General features: G+C 55.9%; 2 protein-coding genes across 4 annotated transcripts; both read right to left on the reverse strand.

The window, feature by feature from the left end:
- Window positions 1–591: 591 nt before the first annotated feature.
- Window positions 592–8,045, reverse strand: HOXA7 (homeobox A7). 3 transcript variants are annotated; one of them, XM_067746576.1, is made up of 4 exons: window positions 7,417–8,045; window positions 6,597–6,739; window positions 3,109–3,696; window positions 592–2,091 (listed from the first exon to the last, which is right to left on the reverse strand). In XM_067746576.1, the coding sequence occupies exons 3-4, from the start codon at window positions 3,485–3,487 to the stop codon at window positions 1,766–1,768; spliced, it is 705 nt and encodes a 234-aa protein (XP_067602677.1). In that variant the 5' UTR covers window positions 3,488–3,696; window positions 6,597–6,739; window positions 7,417–8,045; the 3' UTR covers window positions 592–1,765. The 3 variants fall into 3 exon arrangements, with proteins under 3 accessions (XP_067602677.1, XP_067602678.1, XP_067602679.1); XM_067746577.1 differs by lacking the exons at window positions 6,597–6,739; window positions 7,417–8,045 and adding an exon at window positions 6,194–6,580; XM_067746578.1 differs by lacking the exons at window positions 6,597–6,739; window positions 7,417–8,045 and adding an exon at window positions 5,733–5,881.
- Window positions 8,046–9,372: 1,327 nt separating this feature from the next.
- Window positions 9,373–13,468, reverse strand: HOXA9 (homeobox A9). Its single transcript, XM_067746583.1, has 2 exons — window positions 11,833–13,468; window positions 9,373–10,752 (listed from the first exon to the last, which is right to left on the reverse strand). The coding sequence occupies exons 1-2, from the start codon at window positions 12,410–12,412 to the stop codon at window positions 10,514–10,516; spliced, it is 819 nt and encodes a 272-aa protein (XP_067602684.1). The 5' UTR covers window positions 12,413–13,468; the 3' UTR covers window positions 9,373–10,513.
- Between the last annotated feature and the right edge of the window lie 1,358 nt (window positions 13,469–14,826).

Consider the following 14,826-nt stretch of genomic DNA (forward strand, 5'->3'; position numbering starts at 1 on the left):
TGTAGGGTAATACCCCTTTCCAAGCCCGCCCTATAGCCTTATAGGAAAGGGTGGATTTGGGATTCTCTCATGGAATTTATGGAGGTTTTGGGGGAGGTTCATAGAATATAATGTATCAATCGAAGATTCCATTTTCAAGGGATCTGGAAGATGTTTGCACACACATGCAAACCGGACAAAAATCTCCACACAGAGAAATGCACATATACAATTATGGACACACAGAAACGCATGCGCCCAATTATGGACGAAGAAATACCTGCAATTGTTTACACACAAAAACACCTGCACTCAACTATGGACAAAGAAATACATACAATTATGGACTCAAAAATACACAGAAATACACATGCAAAAAGAGGTACACACACCTATATGAATCTACACATAAAAAGTCCACGTGAAAAGGGATTCGAGGTGTATACACCAATACGTGACACCCAGCACATAGACCCTATTCTTTCTTCCATTTTTGCTGTCTCAAAGCCCCTTTGGCCACATAGACACAGCCAGGGCTTGCTCTCCACTCATGCTCACCCTCTCGTCCCCAGGCCCCCTCCCCCCTAGATAAAGCGGTCCACATTTCTTTGTCATCGAGCATCTTTATTTTTCTGTTACATAAAACACTGTTCACTGGGCAAGACAGGAAGTGTACCTTCCTGTTCCTGGAAGCCCAGGCTAGAGCCAAGAGGGATGAGGGGGACACAGGACAACACAGGAGATAGAGGGCGCTGGGGAGGGCTGCCCTCCCCACACGCTATAGAGTTGGGTCAAGACAACACACCATGCTACAAAGTCACCCCATTAACACATCCTTCCCAAGTCAGGACATTGCCTTACAAATGAGCTCCAAGACTATATAAATGACAAAAAAAATCTTGTTCAAATATACAATATTTGCCATTGTAGGAAAAGTCAGGGTGTACATATTCAACATGGCTGGACAGCAGGACACAGGGGCCAGGGGAGGGGCAGGGAGGCTGGGAGCATCTCTGCGAACCCAGAGGCCTTCAGCTAGCTTGAGAATGCTCCCTTCCAGAAATAGGGGGTGATGGGCCTGAACATGGGGTGCCCAGGTCAAAGAAGGAGGGATTCTAGATTGCAACACTTAGAATGCTTTGGAATAAATATATTATTTTTCCATTTAAATAGAAGCCAATGCCCTGGTCCCCGGACACCAGTGCCTTCTCAGCACAGCCTCAGAGACCCCAAAGACTGCTAGCCCGGAAGCAGCAGCGGCCTGGCTGTGGAGGGGGGAGGGTTCGGCACTAGGTAGCAGGCGAGCCAGCCAGCACAAAATAGGTAGTTTGGGGCGAGTAGGTAGTACTGAGAGTCAGGTCCTTGCGGGTATGGGGGAGGTGTTGGGTGTCTGACAGTGTTGGGACGTGTCTGGGCTTCCTGGGAGTGGAGGCCCTCTGGGGCTGGGCCCATAGGTAGTTTGGGGGTGCCTCTCCCCGAGGCCTGTGCTAGGTAGTATTTTAACCGTGCCAGAGCAAAGCTGGTGGGACTGGGATTGGGGGTGTCTGTTCGGGGGTGGTCCTCGAAGGCAGAGGGGATCCCCAAGGGGCCCCAGTCTAGGTGGCTGCTCAGTCCAAATAAGCTGGGAGCCGGAGCGGGTAATGGGGTAGATTGGGTGCAAGTTGGGGACTGGGGTGTTTTTCTTTTTAACATTTTCTTTTTATTTTTTTCCACTTTTGTAAATAAAATCAGTCTCTAAAGACACTTTCCCGACTGTCTGGTGCAGCCAGGGCCCTGGCTCCAGCCCTCATTCCTCCTCCTCCTCCTCCTCCTCCTCGTCATCCTCTTCGTCGTCCTCCTCGTCGGCCTTGTCGGCGGTGGCGGCTGCAGCGGCGGCGGGCACGGCACCCTCGGGGGCGGCGGAAGCGGCCGGAGCCTCATCCTTATGCTCCTTCTTCCACTTCATGCGGCGGTTCTGGAACCAGATCTTGATCTGGCGCTCGGTGAGGCAGAGCGCGTGGGCGATCTCGATGCGGCGGCGCCGCGTCAGGTAGCGGTTGAAGTGGAACTCCTTCTCCAGCTCCAGCGTCTGGTAGCGCGTGTAGGTCTGGCGGCCCCGCTTTCGGTCCGGCCCTGAGAGCAGACACACACACACACACACACACACACGGACAGACAAGCGACAGGGACACAGACAGGACAGTGCATTAGCCAGGCCGCCATCCCAGAGCGCGCACCTTCCTCCCGGCCCTGACCTAGGCGGGAGTCCCCCCTCCGCCCCGCGTCCCCAAACTGAGCTGGGGGAGGAGCGGGAGTGTTAGCTGAAGACCCCGACTGCGGTGCCAGACGCGCAGGCAGCTCTGTGAGGAGGGAAGGCGCAGAATCCCAACTTTACAACCGCCCTTTCCAGCCGGCTAGGCTTCCACAATGTCCTGCTTCCCCCTGACAAAGGGAAATTGTAAATATAGAGTGTGGGCAAGTGGGAGATGCTGCGCTTTTGCCATTCAAAGGAGAGCCGGGCCGCTTCCCCGCCTAGCTAGGCAAAAGGGAGACCTTCTCCGGCGGCCAGCACTCCAGGGGCGCCTGCCCTCCCCAGCAGCCCGCGCCCCCAACCCCGGACCTTCCCAGGGAACTCCGGCTCTCTGTCTCCACTCCCACACACCCATCCCCGCCTTTAAATGGCCCCTGGCACTGGGGCGTGTGAGGGGCCCTAAGGGTTTGGCTCTCCCTGCTTTTGAGAAAAAAAAAAAAAGCCTGGCTGAAAGGAAAAGGAGGAGGGAGGGAGAGAGAAGAAAGGGAGGGAGAAAGAGAGAGAGAAGAGAATAGCGAACAAACTTAGTGTTGAAATTCCAAGGCAAATGGAGTTAAATAAATTTACGAGGATCGAACCCATTAATTGGGCAATAAAAAGTTTTATGAGCCTCATTTACATACAATGCTATGAGCTCTCCACGCTATGGCGCCTTGGCTCTAATTAAAACCAGAAAGGCAGAGCCGCCAAGAGTCACGGGGCAGCCGGCTTGCAGCCGCCTTGCTCCGCGCTCCGCGCTCCTAGCCCCGTGCTTCGCGCTCCCAGCCCCGCGCTCCCAGCCCTGTGCTGCCAGCTCCCAGCCCGCGCGCCCACCCGGCCCGCCTAGCGGCTTCGCCTACCTGAAGACCGCATCCAAGGATAGATACGGAAATTGGCCTCGGCCGAGCCGTGCAGCGCGCCTTCGTCTGCCTTGTCGCAGGCGCCTTTGGCAAGGTCACTGCAGAGCCCCGGGATGTTTTGGTCGTAGGAGGCGCAGGGCAGGTTGCCGTAGGCGTCAGCACCCAGGCCGTAGCCGGACGCGAAGGGGCTTTGATAGAGGGGGCTGTTGACATTGTACAAGCCCGGTACGGTCGAAGGGAAGGCGCCAGCGCCCGCCCCGTAGCCGCTTCTCTGCGAGCTGGGCGCAAAGGAGCAAGAAGTCGGCTCGGCATTTTGGAATAGAGAAGCCCCCGCAGTATATTTGCTAAAAAGCGCGTTCACATAATACGAAGAACTCATAATTTTGACCTGTGATTTGTTGTCCGGCAGCTTTCAGTGTCGGTTTTACGAGGTAGCGTGATATATGATAACATTACACCCCCAGATTTACACCAAACCCCATTTTCTTTTGGACGGAGGTCGCTGCAGCACGTGACCGCCCACATGATCGCCTCCGCCAATCTCAGCAGCCCTCACAGGTGGTCTCGCTTCGCGGGGCCCGCGGCAGCCTAGAATGGAAGGGGAAGAGGCTCAAATATGTGGCCAACGAATCTGTCCGCGCCCGGCCGGCCTGGCGCGTCCTGCTGGAAAAGGACTCTTGAGGCTCCGCGCGGGCGCTCAGCCCGCCGCCAACCTGGACCCCTGGCCTGCAGAGGTCGCGCGGAGCCGGCCGGGCGCAGTCCCCTCTTGCTTATTACCGAACGCTGGACCAAGCCTGCGGGTCCTCCCTGCCCCTCTTTCTGCCCATTGATGCAGCCCAGGGAGGGTCTCTGCACTCCCGAGTATCCGCCCGCCCCACGGTGGCCGGGTGGGCAAATCTCGGCTCTGGGAAAATCGACTCTTTGCCTGTGTCTCCCCCCTCCCAGGTCCAGTGGGCCGGAGGCCGACTTAGACTCTGATCCAGATGGGGCAGGCGCAGCGTCGCTTTCAGCTACAGCGAGAAAGCCACCGCAAACTGGAACCATGTGGTTGGAATAAAGTCAAGGTCTTTCAGCTTCCTTTCCTTAATCGGCAGCGCACTGTTTATCTGCCCTAAAGGAAACAGTGAAATATTTATCTATTAATGAGCCTCATTTGCCAGCAGATTTATTAACATGAGGTTCCCCCCCCCTCCTCCTGGACACCTCTGGCCCGGCAGGCTCTGTGCGTTCTCTCCTGGGCACCTGGCTGGCCTCTGGCAGCCTAAGAAATGGCCGGACACTCTTTTGTCCTCCCTGCAACCCTTGGTTCCCCCTCGCTCAAGGGAAACCAAGTCTCTTTCCCCCAGCTTGTTGGAACCTCAGGCCAACACTTTCCAGGTGCCAGCGGTGCTGTAAGGTTTCTGGTAGCTTTCACTGGGGCCACCCCTGGGCCTCAACTGGCTCCTCATGGGCCTGGATGCCTGCGAGCAATACATGCTTTAGAGCCAATTTGGAGAAGAGAGCGGGCCCGGGCGCCTGGGGACTGCAGCCCACTATAGATCTCCATTTCTTTTGGAGACCCCCAAAACAAATAGGGGGACCTTTCCCAAAAGGCCACCTAGCTCTGGCGGCTTCACCTTTCCAAGGACTGGCTTTACCTTTCCAAGACTGGAGCTCAAAATAGTCTCACTCACTCCCACCCAGGGCCTCAACTCTCGGCGCTTACCTTCCCAAGCCTCCAACCTCTGCGCAGGGTCGGAGCAGCAGAATGCCCTGCTGCCCACCACTCCCTAGAGGGTGGTGGGGTGAACCCTTCCCCTAAACGCCTCATAAACTGCCCAGGCTTCGATGGAAGCCCAGCAGTCAGGTCAGTACGCATTTTACTGCTCAGCTCTATTGCACACCATAAACCCGACCTCACAATGGAATTGCCCCGGAAATTCTCTGAATTATAGAGTTTGATTCCTTGTATACAAAACGCTTCCCATCACTTTCAGAGGGTCCAGGCCGCCCCTGTTCACCGCACGCTCTCAGGGGGTCCCAGAAGCACAAAAGGTGGCAGAAGCGTTCATGCTTGGATGCAACGGAGCCCGAGCTCTGGCCTAGTGGACTGCCTGAGGCGTGGGTGGGGAGGCGGGGGCTGTCTGGACAGGTGGGTGCCTGGTGGTTTCCCCTGGGGGCACAGGGGCCATAGTGCGGCAATATCCAGGGATGGCCTTTATGGAGGACCAGGACGATGGTGTGTCTCCGCTGGGGAATGGTGGGGTAAGACTGGAAGAGAAGAAAATACCAAATATTCCAAATAGCATTACTTTCTGGCAGGAAATAAAAGCCTAAGAAAGTTAAAGGAAGACCAAACAAACAAGAAGAAGGCTAGGAGATCAAAGAGGCGGAATTAGACAGCTTTAGACCAATAAATTGTTCCTCGGGTGACACGGAGCAAGACGCAAAGAGAAAGAACGGGCCCCGCCGCCGCCGTCTGTCTAGACTCCGGTGGCTGCAGCAGCCGACAGCGATGGCGGTTAAAGTAGAACCTGCCTTCGTGGGGCGACCCGACAGCCCGGGGGTGGGGGAGCGATTTCTGGGAGAGCAGGAAAGCACGCGTTCCCAGCCAACAGGGCTGGGAGCCTGTACCATAGGCTCACCCCTGCCCGGGTTTTGTCCGGCGCAGGTCCAAGCCGTCCTGGCAGGACGCGCTGAACCGCCTCCTGGGCCAAAGAGGATCCAGATACTGCCGGCAAGGCCTCGGCCTTTCTGGGCCCAAGTCAGCCAACTGGGACGAGTCCCGCGGGTGCTGAAACCTCCCTTTCGTTTCTGAGCTTCTCTCTCCCCTCTTGCCTTCTGCAGCGGGGTTTTAAAACGAAAAGGCCAGACAAAAGCAGGCTTTCAATATGGCCTCTTGAATCGCGTGTTCTGGAGCCTCTGGTTTTCTATTTATTTGGCTGAAGAGAGACACCTGCACTGGGTTATATGTGATAATATTCACAGAAATACTCGTTGACGCTCGACTTGGGGCAGGCGCGAGAAGCCGAGTTTCTAAGCAGCCGAGCTGTCTTTATTGAAAGACATTTTCTCAGCGCTCTCCTGGAGCTGGGGTCCTACCTACCAAGCAGAGAGTGTTTCCCCTGCTTCTCGTTCCGAAACAGTCCTCAATATTTAAATCCAGCTAAGAAGGTAAACCCAGCTTTGGGTCAGCGAATGGAGCCTGCCGGGAGTCGGGCTGCTGGCGATTTGCTTCTGTAAACTTTTCCACCCGCACCCGTTTCACGGGCTGCGCGTCTCTTCTCCACCTAGTGCGCAGTCTTCCGTCGCGGCGCGGGGGCGGATTCATCCGTGACAAGTGCAAAGGAGCTCCGCCTGGCTCGGGGTCCTGTCTGCGCGGCTCAGAGGGAACCGGTTCCCTGGCAGCCGAGAGGGGAGAGCCGCCTCCCAGCCACCGGCAGGCCAAGGGCAAGAGAGGCCCCGCCTGGCAGTCCACGAAGCAGAGTTCCCGACCGGCCTGCACCTACCTGGAGCCTCCGTGATCGGTGGTGAGAAGCGGTCGCCACCGATCTGCTCCTCCGCCATTTATTTGTAGTTACATAACTCGAGCTTTGTATCTGCGGCTTGGATACACGGCCACGGGCGGCTCTTGGGGAAGCTATAAAAACCCCTTTCAAAAAAAAAAAAACCCTTTCATCAGAGACTGTGAAATTTTATGTATTATATAAGGAAATATAATGAAGGCGTGTGTCTGTAATACCAACGTGTGTATATAAACGGAAAAGGGCAGAGAGAGAGAGAGACAGGAGAGATGGCAGCCAAAAACCCAGTCCCCGGTTTTACAGCGTGTACAGCGCGGAGATGCAGGTTGTAAATATTTGGTGGGCTTGATGGAGATTATTACAACCCAAATAAATGCACCGCGTGGTGTGTTCACAGGGCTCGGGAGTGCTTCGAAGTGTTCCCTGTTTGCTTTTGCGTTTTCCCTCTGAAACCATTCTGCACCCGGGGCTGATCCTCGCACCCGCGCTCCGTACCGCCTCCTGGAAGGCTCTGAGGCGTGTTACCCCGCCCAGGGTCGAGAATAGGCTGGGCCTGGATTGGGGTTCACTCCCTCCTCCTCGCTTCCTGAGCAGGGGACGCCAGAGTAACCTCAGTGCCTCCACTGCTCAGGAAATTCGGGGGCGAGAGAAAGCAAGGGAGGCTTTCACCACGTGAGCTCCTATCCTTGAGCTGGGATGTTAATATAATTATTTTAAAGATCACATTTATTTTAGAATAACTAAAGCAGTTCCTGGTCTTTCTCCCGGGATTTCCCATCCTGCCATACCCACACCAGACAATTACCAAGAATGCCTTTATGCCCAATTTTCAGCCGCCTAATTTTATTGTCACGTTTTTAAGGCGGCCTAGTCCCGGGATCCTGGCTCGCCTGCGGGTGCTGGCTCTCCCGACCCTGTACCGGGGCGCAGACTTCGGGTCTCTCTCTCGGGCCGCCGTAGGACCCTTGGCCACCGTGTATGCCCTCTGCACACCCTCTGGGGGGGGGTCACCAGGTCCACGGGCTGTAGGCCTTAGTCCTTGTGTCTGTCCGCCGGTCAGTCGCGTTCTCCGACCGTCGTCGTGATGCCCCGAGGCCTGTCCTGGGCTGGGAACGGTGACCCTAGATCGGTCCCCGCGCCTGGAGCTACTGCCCCATAGCAGCCGGACAGCTGCAGCCCCGCAGCGCTAGGCCCCCGGGATGGGGAAGAAGAGGGCGGGAGCGGTGCAGGTCAGGCGAGGCCCCGCCGCTTGCCTTTTTGTTTCCCAGCGAGCCTTCTGTCCAGGCGTGAGCAGCTCCGAAAATATACGACCACCGTTCGCTCAAATCTGGGTCTCCCATTCCGGAAAAGCTTGCATCAAGTCGACATCTTAGGAACTTCCTAGAGTCAAGGCGGCGGGAGATGGCGGCGCGGGCGCCTTTTGCGTGGAGCCATACTGCCATCTGCTGGCCGCACCTTGACACTGCAGCCAAGCCGCCCGGCCTGAACTTCGCCAGCAGCCGCCGCGGGTCGGGCGTCCCACTCCCAAAGCTGGGCAAGGGCCTATCCCCGGGGGGTCTGCACGGAGCCCGGAATCTACGCCGCCGAGAGGGCAGTGCCCATAAAAGTGAGCTGTTTCCGCAGCCGCTTTATCGGCGGCAGACAGAGCAAACAAATGAAAGGGCTTTGGTGGAAAATCTTAATTGGGGCTGGACAGTTGTAAACTCATTAAGGGCCGAATTCCAGACAGTTCGCAGACCCGGCCTTTATGGCACACCCTTACTGCCCATTCTTTGAAGTTCCTTCTGTCTGCAACAAACAGAGGGCGTCCCAACCTGGCGGCAGGGTGGGTTTGGGAGAGAGGGGACGCCCCATCCCCCGGCGCCCAGGCTCCCCTTTTCCGAGCCCAAACACAGATAACTTCGCAGAAATCGCGGGGGTTCGGGGGGGTGGGTAAGGCGAGAAAAGAAAAAGGGGGAGATGAGGCTGAACCCTCCTCCACATCTAGAAGGTGCTCAGGCCTCCGAAGTTGTGGCCGCTCCCCCCGCAGCCCTTTACACCCCATAAACGGTAACAGCCCTCATTTTCTTTTATGGCGCTTGGGGCTGGTCGGTTGCTTGGGCTCTGCCTCTGTCAGGACTTGTGCTTGGGAGGGGTGCGCGGGGCGGGGCCCAGAAGGGGCCCCCGGCAGGCCTGGCAGGGCGCGGGGGCGGAGGCCTTCAGTCCCCTGAGAGCCCCCGACTGTCCGTGCCCGCGGCCACGTTGGGGCGGCCGGGCTCCAGTTTCCCTCCTGGCAGATTCCTTAGGAGCCAGATACTCAGCTCTCGGTCCTGCCGCCGCCACCCCCACTCCAGCTCCCACCCCCTCCCCCTGCCAGGGAAGAAGGCCCCCCGGAATCGCTCTGGATCCGGTTTGGGAAACTCTTGGGGCTCCAAGATGAAAGAGTGGCCGTTCCCAGCCACTGGCCACCCGTACGCGACACCCCAGCCCGACTTCTCTGAGGCCTCCCCGCAGTCTCGCAAATGGACACAAAGCCGAGAGCAGGGCTTCGCCGACCCTTGTTATCCAGCGTTCATCCGCTGCCTTCATCGCCAGACAGCCGGCCTGGTAGGCAGAGCTGAGGCCCGTCCGAGCCTGGCTGCTGCAGGTTTGGGCTCCCGAAGGCCCGCTAGAGACTAAACTGAGGTTCTGTCCTCCTCCGTTTCAGCCCGCCCCCCACCTCAGACTCTACCCAGGCTCCCCTGTCCCGGAGAAGAAGGTGCAAAGAGCTGACCCGCAAAAATTAGAAAAGAATCAATATTTTATTTGGCAAAAAGTTAAATATTTCAACACAATTTGGTCAGTAGGCCTTGAGGTAACTATTGCAAAATATACAGTGTACGTTCAGCCTGATGGAAACCCCAGATTCATCAAGGATACAAATCTACGGTAGCCCCATGGCGGTTTCATAGTGTATAATTTATTATCAATAAAATTAACTCCATTACAATAAGCATTCATTTTCCCCCAATTAAAATTAAACGTAAACCATAGGTAGTAACCTTCTGCACATACGTATAGCTCCAAGTTTCCTCACTGTTTGGTGCAAAAGCAATATTCAAACTTGTTTGATTACTTTTTCTTTAATATGTGGATTATATATATACAATGGACAAGACAGGTCTATAGAGCATGTGAAGACTAAAATGTCCGCATTTCAAAAATGGAGAAAACCGTGAATCTATGCGTCCAGGAGAACCCTTTCTTTTCTTTTTAAAAAATTTTATTTCACTGGGAAATCCTTACAGCTAGTTTACAATCAAAGGTTAACAGCCTAGTTATACAGAAGACATATTCCACTACAGAGCTATACCCCTATGCAACTGTTTTCTCCCCTCATAAACAACCTGAGTTCAAATCGAATTCTAGCTTTCACAATCACAACGGGTGCATCACCCATCACAGAAGTTTGAGTCACAAAACATAATTACCACAATAAAACACAGTGTTCAAGTATCTGGGCAGATCGTTCTGCCGCACAAAGAGCAAATTAAATTAACTACACAGACTAAACACTATACAGCCTGCCGTCAACACTTGTGCATTATAAAAAGGTAGTTTTTTTTGTTTGTTTATTTGTTTTAAGCCAGGAACAGGTAGATTTTTTAAAAATATACACAAGCTAGCACATACAGCCATCAGCGCTAATACCCCCCCCTTTTTTTTTCTGTCTTATAGAAAATGGAAAGCTTACAATACCTCCTCCATCAAAGCGGCAGGCCAAGGAACCAGCCTGAGCAGGGTTTGCTAGGGGGAGATGAGGCCTGGAATTTAGAGCCGCTTTCTGCGGGGTGGTGGAGGCCGGGGTGGGGTGGGGGTAGGAGAAGGGGACGGGCAGTTCTCTCTCTCTAGCTCGCTCTCTTTTCAAATTAACTTGAGTCACATCACTCGTCTTTTGCTCGGTCCTTGTTGATTTTCTTCATTTTCATCCTGCGGTTCTGGAACCAGATCTTGACCTGCCTCTCGGTGAGGTTGAGCAGTCGGGCCACCTCGTACCTGCGGTCCCTGGTGAGGTACATGTTGAACAGAAATTCTTTCTCCAGTTCCAGCGTTTGGTGTTTTGTATAGGGGCAGCGCTTCTTCCGCGTGGAGCGAGCATGGAGCCAGTTGGCAGCCGGGTTACCTGCGTGGGAGCGAGAGATAGGAGGGATTTAGGAGGAGAAGAAGCACACCCACCCCTCTCCGCTGGGGGTTAGGAAAACTCCTGTGGTCTTCAGCCAAAGTTCAGGACGCTGCTGAATTGGTTAGGGAAGGCAGGCGAGCCTCCAACACAATGGAACCCTGGCCCAGAGACGCAGGGACGGTCACTTACAATTGCATGCCGTAAAACCTCGGCTCCCTCCTCCCCTCTGAGGCCCTCCTTTCTCTTCCTCTGTCCTCCGGTCCCCTCCTCTCCTTCCTCCCGCTCTCCGCACATTGTGTAAGAAGTGAAATTTGAAAACAGATCTCTTTCTTGCCACACAGGGGGAAACCACTCTGCCCTGTATTCCTTAGTGAGATTAATATTCTATTCTCCCTCTCACTGACTATCTTCCCTTCCCAGCTTTCCTTCTACTACTCTCCCCACTCCTTATTTTGACCTCCCTGGAAGGCCGTGGGAGCTGGGCAGGCCGGCACGGCGCCCCTAGGCACCCCAAGACCGTTGATCACTTCTCGGGTTTATTTGAATAATCTAGCATGGGGACCCTCGTGTCCCGGTCGCCTGCAGCCACATCTTGGGCAGGATTTACACCGCCCCTGGCTGGAGCAAGAAGTGGAGAGAATCGGCAGTCTTCCCCAGCGTCCCGGGTCAGGCTGCCCCGGCTGGCTGCAGTTGCTGCCGCCGCTCCCGGACAATCTAGCCGCACAAAAGACTTTCTCTGCCGCGCTGCTTTCGAAGAATCTCCCAAAGTGTCTCTGTCTTGGTCCCGGGCAGCCAAGGAAAGGGGCGGTGGGTCTTGGCTCGTACCCGCAGCGCCTGCCCCGCCCCCTCTCTCGGCAGCAGCCGCCTCCCCTCCCCCGGAGCCCGGCGCGCCCGCTTGTCACTGCTTTCAGGACTTGGGGCCCCATCCGAGGCCTCCCAAACAGCAACTTCTGGCTCCCGGCCTTTGCTCATGAGGCTCCCAGCGCGGGCGAAGGCTGGTTCCGGAGAAAGCTGGTGGGCCGGCAGATCCGGGTTGCCGGCGTGGAGGCGGTGGCTGGTCTGGAGGGAGGAGACACTTACTGGGATCGATGGGGGGCTTGTCTCCGCCGCTCTCATTCTCAGGATTGTTTTCAGAGAAGGCGCCTTCGCTGGGCTGTTTTTCTCTATCAACTGGAGGAGAACCACAAGCATAGTCAGTCAGGGACAAAGTGTGAGTGTCAAGCGTGGGACAGTCACCCCTTCTGGCCGACAGCGGTTCAGGTTTAATGCCATAAGGCCGGCTGGAGGGCAAGCCCGCGAAGGAGAGCGCGCCGGGCGTGGGCTCCAGCCAGGAGCGCATGTACCTGCCGTCCGGCGCCGCCGCCGCCACGGGCGCCTGGGGGTGCACGTAGGGGTGGTGGTGATGGTGGTGATACACTGCCGCGGGCACCGCATTGGCGCCCGCCGCGTGCACCGGGTTCCACGAGGCGCCAAACACCGCCGCCTTGGACTGGAAGCTGCACGGGCTGAAATCGGGGTGCTCCGCCAGCGCCGCGGCCTGCCGCGGGGGCTGGCCCAGGGCTCCCGGCGCGTAGCGGCCCGCGCCCAGCTCATCCGCGGCATCGGTGCCCAGCAGGAATGAGTCCACGTAGTAGTTGCCTAGGGCCCCGGTGGTGGCCATCGCCGTGCCCCGCGCCCGGCCGGCCTGGCCCGACCCGCGGAAATTATGAAACTGCAGATTTCATGTAACAACTTTGTAGCACCAGGGGGAAGTACAGTCACCTAATAAGTTGCCGGCGCCCGCGCCCCCATTGGCCGCGCGCGTCACGTGCCCGCCCGACAGAACAATAACGCGTAAATCACTCCGCACGCTATTAATGGCCCAGTGTTTTGCAGTCATAATTTTTATAGCAAAAGCCATATGTTTTTATGCAAAGGGATCGCAGCGCTCCACAATCGGGTTTATTTTAATTGTGGCCAACGAAGATTAAAAGATCAAATCTGGCCTTGCCGCTGTACTCCCTTCCCCTCCCACCGCCACCACCAGACACACACTTCTTAAGCGGACTATTTTATATCACAATTAATCACGCCATCAGCAAGGCGCGGGTCCCGCGTGCGAGTGCGGCCGGCGGAGCCCCTCACATAAAATTAGACAATAATTGAAGCCATAAAAAGGCAGCCAAATCGCATTCTCGCTCTACTGTATTTAAATCTATATTTATGATATTTCATAAGGAGTTATTGTTTCAGAAGCCACACAGGCTGGTGGGAAGTTGGGAACGACCAACAGATCCGTTTGACTCGTCGTGGCTCCCAGCTGTAAAAATTTACGAGGACTTGGAAAGGTTAAATTAAACTGTTGTGTTTGGTTGGCGAGCTCCCTGTAAATAATCCTTGTGGTCCCAGGAGATGCGAGTTTACCCGGGGCCGGTCGAGAAAAGTCAAATTCAACGCAGTATCCGTCCCAAACTGAGCCACCACCTCCCCTGTCGGAGGGCGCTGGTCAGGGACGGGCCGCCGAGAGGGCAGCACCTATTGTGGGTCCCCGGAATCTGCCCGACTGGAGCGCAGGACGCCCGGACAGCAACCAAATTCGCCGCTGAGCCTCCAGCGAGGGCCCGACCGAGGAGCGGCCAGAAAGGGAATGGCCAGCCGTCCCTGAGGCGATGGGCTTGAGGACCTGGTTGTGACGCGCACTCGGCCCCAACCCCGCGCACACGCGAGCCCCTCGCGCCCTGCTCGTGGTCAGCCCGGAATCACTATCCCCCACCGCCCCACCGCCCCCCGCCCCTGGCGGACGCAGCAGGCGGCCCAGCGCCCTGCTCCAACCTCGAAGGCCCTAACGCTGAGCTCTGCAGGCCTCGTCGCATTCCCTGAATCTGAGCTGCGAAAAAACACGAGGCAGTATCAATGAAAGGCTAGCCCGATGGCAAAAAGGCAGACCCGCCTAAGAGATCCCGCGGCTCCAGTAGCTGGGAGGCCCGCACCGGAGCGGTTGGCCTCCGGGCCCCCGTATGAGTCCTGCAGGGCTCCTTCCTTCCCGGCTCCTATCCCGGGCCCGCCTCGGTTACCCACCCGCACCGAGGCTCGGCAGAGTTTCAAGGCCCGAAGCGAGGGGCCGCAGCTCAAGTCCAGGGCTAGAAATTAAAACGGGGAGGGGCACAGGGCATTGACTTTTAATCCCATTCCTTAGTTTGGCCAAATTGAGGAAGGTATTTCTCACCCCTTAGAGTCTTTCAGAGGTAAATTAAAAGGCCTCGGCCTGGATGTTAATTGAAAAACAAAAACAAAAAGCTACTCCAAACCCGAACAGAAAGAGGCGACTCCTAAAAACGGGGTAATTAAATTCACGTGTGAACACTGTGTTTGCAAGAGTGTGTTTCTCATTAGCCCGCTTCCCTGGCGGCGAGGGCGGGCGGGCGGCATCGGTCGCTTCCATCTTCTTTTTTGCCTTCATCCTCCCCAACTGTTCCAGTAATCCCCCAAACCCTGATACACCCCTATCCCAGGTGGGGACCCTCAAATGCCAGGCTCTCCCCGAGAATAAGGCTGCGAAGCCGCGCAGAGACCAACCGGGTGCCCCTTCCTCGGCCCGCGCCGGAAGAGGGAAGTGGCCGACACAATGAACTCCGACGTGGCCGGTCCTGGCCGCCTCGGCCCCCTCCTCCCTAATATTTTCCTTTCTCTGTAAATTCCTCCGCCTTATCCGCACCCTCACCGTAGCCCAGGGTGTCCCAAATATCGACCTCTTAGATTTTCATTAAGAAAAATTAACCCTGGAGGAAACCTTCACTCCTAATTGTAATTGCCTGCCAACGGGCTGGATACGCCTGCTTGCTGTTTCCTTTTTTTTTTTTTTTTTTGGTAGCCAGAGAAGGCACCAGTGATTATTAGTATTTTTTAAAATTAAAAGGCTGGGTTTCTTTAAATAGCCTTAGCGCCCCCAAATAGGACGCTTACTAAATAATTAGCAGGCGTTGAGAATTAAGCAGTCTTTACTGATGCCTAGAAAGGAGGGAAATCACAAAACTAAATGTTATCCCTATTTAGCCCACAGGTTTGGGGAGAGAATATTCAGGCTTTTGTGTCTGC

This window comes from Pseudorca crassidens, chromosome 8 (assembly GCF_039906515.1).
Source record: "Pseudorca crassidens isolate mPseCra1 chromosome 8, mPseCra1.hap1, whole genome shotgun sequence".
NCBI lineage: Eukaryota > Metazoa > Chordata > Mammalia > Artiodactyla > Delphinidae > Pseudorca > Pseudorca crassidens.